The following is a 2,667-nucleotide window of genomic DNA, read 5'->3' as shown; positions in this document are numbered from 1 at the left end:
AAAAAAAAAAAAAAAAAAAAAAAAAAAAAAAAGAACTCAGACTGCTCCATTTCCTAGGACAACCTTCAGGGTATACATACCACTGATACTGCCTCAAGAGGAAAGGCTGTGACCCCCACCCTTTGAGGGTTCGCAAGGGAAGCCCCACCCTTGAGACACTCCAGACGGGAACTTCCTGAAGGCAGGCCCAACCATTCTGAATGAAGCAGTTTATGCCCCAGCAGCCAAGCCTGGCCTGGCCCACCGTTACCTTTTCCATCTCCTGCTTGAATGTGGTGAATACCTCGCTGCTTTTGGAAAGTGTGTTCTGGAACTCCTCAAACTTCTCTGTATATAGGGCAAGCTGGTGGAGAAAGTAGCCCACAGATGACACTGGGTTTCTCTGGAAGGCACTCTGGTCAACACACTCAGACCTGTCCTTGACTCTCTGAGCCAATAATTCTACTGAGATACTATTTTTCCTTAAAATAAAGCAAAGATGTATATTTGGAAGGATGTAATCCAAAATGCTAAGCCTGGAAAGTAGATTTAGGGTGACTTTTATTTTCCTTTATGTTGATTTTCAAATTCTTCTGTTCTCACCTCCTCAAAAGCAATACAACATTTCTGAGCTACAAATGAAGTTCTCTAAGCTCACCCAACTACCTGGTCACCACCACATAGGTACTGTGCAGGTCCAAAGAGAACAAAGGATCAACTAAGGTCTCAGAGCAGCCAGCACAGAACCAGTCCTAGAATGAGGGTCCCAGTTCATTCCCTGCAGGATGGGGCCCAGTGAGGGGAACTTGAAAGGCACAGGGTCAGGTTATACACTCTCACCTGCTGCTTCAGGTGGGTCTCCTGCTGCTTCATCAGCTCACACATCCTCTGGGACTCTACTGCCTCTTTCAGGAGCTATTTCCAAGACAGAATCCCAGATCCTGTCAGAAGCCCCCAGGGGCTGTGTTTGGTTTTTAGCCACAAGCATCAGACCCACTGAGGCTTCCTGCTATCAGACTGGTACTCAAGGAATCTGTGCCTTGTCTGGGCAGACGACAACTCCCATACAACCCGGCTATAAGCTGAGCGAGAGCCCAACCTACCTCCTCCCACACCCATACCCCAACCCTGGGGCCTGAGCCTCACAAAATCCTTCTCCCGCTGGTGCCGCTCTTCTGCCTCCTTTAGCATCTCCTGGGCCTGCTGAAGCTTGGCGTCCACCAGCTGCTGTTGCAGGTCCTTGTGTTTGAAGACTTTGTCGATATGCTGCAGCAAAGATGGTGGGAGCAGTCAGCTTGTCAGAAGCTCCCTTTCTCAGGATGGCCCCACAGGCACAGACCACGGCACTCTGCCCCCATCTTAGGGCCCATGTTGTGTGGTACATATGGGAGTCAGTTTATCAGATTGAGCCCCCCCATCTCAATCTGATAAGCTGACTCCCATGTGTACCACACAACATGGGCCCCAAGTCTCTGGAAGGTCAGCTTTCCAACCTCACCCTGTTTCTCTCCCAGTGAGTCAGACCTTGGTAACACATGGGTCTGTGGATGGAATCTGTCCCCAAAAAGCGAAGTAATAAACACACTCAAATCTCTGGTCCCCGGACTAATCACCTATGGGGCTACGAGCCCTCACTTTTGTGGTATCTGATTCACTTATAAATGGGAAGAATATGGCCGGGCGTGGTGGCTCATGCCTGTAATCCAAGCACTTTGGAGGCCAAGGCGGGCGGATCACCTGAGGTCGGGAGTTCAAGACCAGCCCGACCAACATGGTGAAACTCCATCTTAAAATAAATAAATAAATAATAAATGGGAAGAGTGGACAAAAACAATGCCTCTAAGAACACAACAGCCTAGCTCAGCTGGCAAAGACCTGTTATATCTAGGCAAAGACTAGATGTGTGCATCCCAAGGAATGGCTGTCCCGCCTACTAGGGAAGTGCTGGGGACCCGTGCCAGGCAAGAGAGAGCAGGGATGGAAAGAAGGTGAAAGACTCAGGTGCTATTTCAAAGGTAAAATCAACTGGACTTGCTGAAATAAGACAAAATAACTCCATTTTCTGGATGGAGAAGGGAAAGTGCCTAGAAGATAAGTCCAGTTTGAGTATGATGAAGTGCCTGTGTCTGTCTGGGAGGGCTGTAAAGAAGTAGCAGCAGGGCCTGGTAGTTCTGCACCTCCTTCTCCACAGGCAGTACTAAGGCTTTTTTTGCTCTGCAGGGAGAGAAAGCGAGTATTCAGATTCTTGAAGTTGGTGTCTCACTACAGCAGTCCAGGAAGCCTCTATGTCTCAGTGCTAAGGGATAAGAACCAAACCAACTCCCCTCAAACCAAACAAGCAGACTTGTTCCCAGAGGATGAAGTATGGCAAGGAAACAGGTGGGTCAGGGGAGTGCCCTCTTGGTCCTGCACACCTGTTCATCACATTGGCCTATTACCGTAAGAGGGCAGATCTTGTCTGTCTCACCCACTGCTGTATCTCCAGGGCTAGGAAAGGGCCTAATCCAGACCAGGTCCTCTGTCAGTCCTGTAAGGGGGCTGCAGGTCTCCCTTCTCATGATGAGAACGTGCCCTGAACACCCAGTTGACTGGCATGGGGGACCCAAAGATTCAAGTGCCTGGGGTGGAAGCCAATGCAGTCACAAAGGCAGTGACATCCTGCCTTTTTTTTTTTTTTTTTTTTTTTTT

General features: G+C 49.1%; 1 protein-coding gene across 1 annotated transcript in view; it reads right to left on the bottom strand.

The window, feature by feature from the left end:
- Positions 1-2,667, bottom strand: part of TXLNA (taxilin alpha) — a 20,738-nt gene that overhangs the window by 4,669 nt on the left and 13,402 nt on the right. Inside the window, exons 7-9 of the mRNA XM_037738210.1 lie at positions 1,126-1,245; positions 820-894; positions 17-343 (exon numbers count right to left, since the gene is read on the bottom strand). Coding sequence (XP_037594138.1) covers positions 17-343; positions 820-894; positions 1,126-1,245 — 522 coding nt within the window. The remainder of the gene's footprint in view (positions 1-16; positions 344-819; positions 895-1,125; positions 1,246-2,667) is intronic.

Source organism: Cebus imitator, unplaced genomic scaffold, assembly GCF_001604975.1.
Source record: "Cebus imitator isolate Cc_AM_T3 unplaced genomic scaffold, Cebus_imitator-1.0 Scaffold51, whole genome shotgun sequence".
Lineage (NCBI taxonomy): Eukaryota > Metazoa > Chordata > Mammalia > Primates > Cebidae > Cebus > Cebus imitator.
The sequence above is the reverse complement of the archived record's forward strand: the minus strand, read 5'-3'. Positions and strand labels throughout refer to the sequence as shown.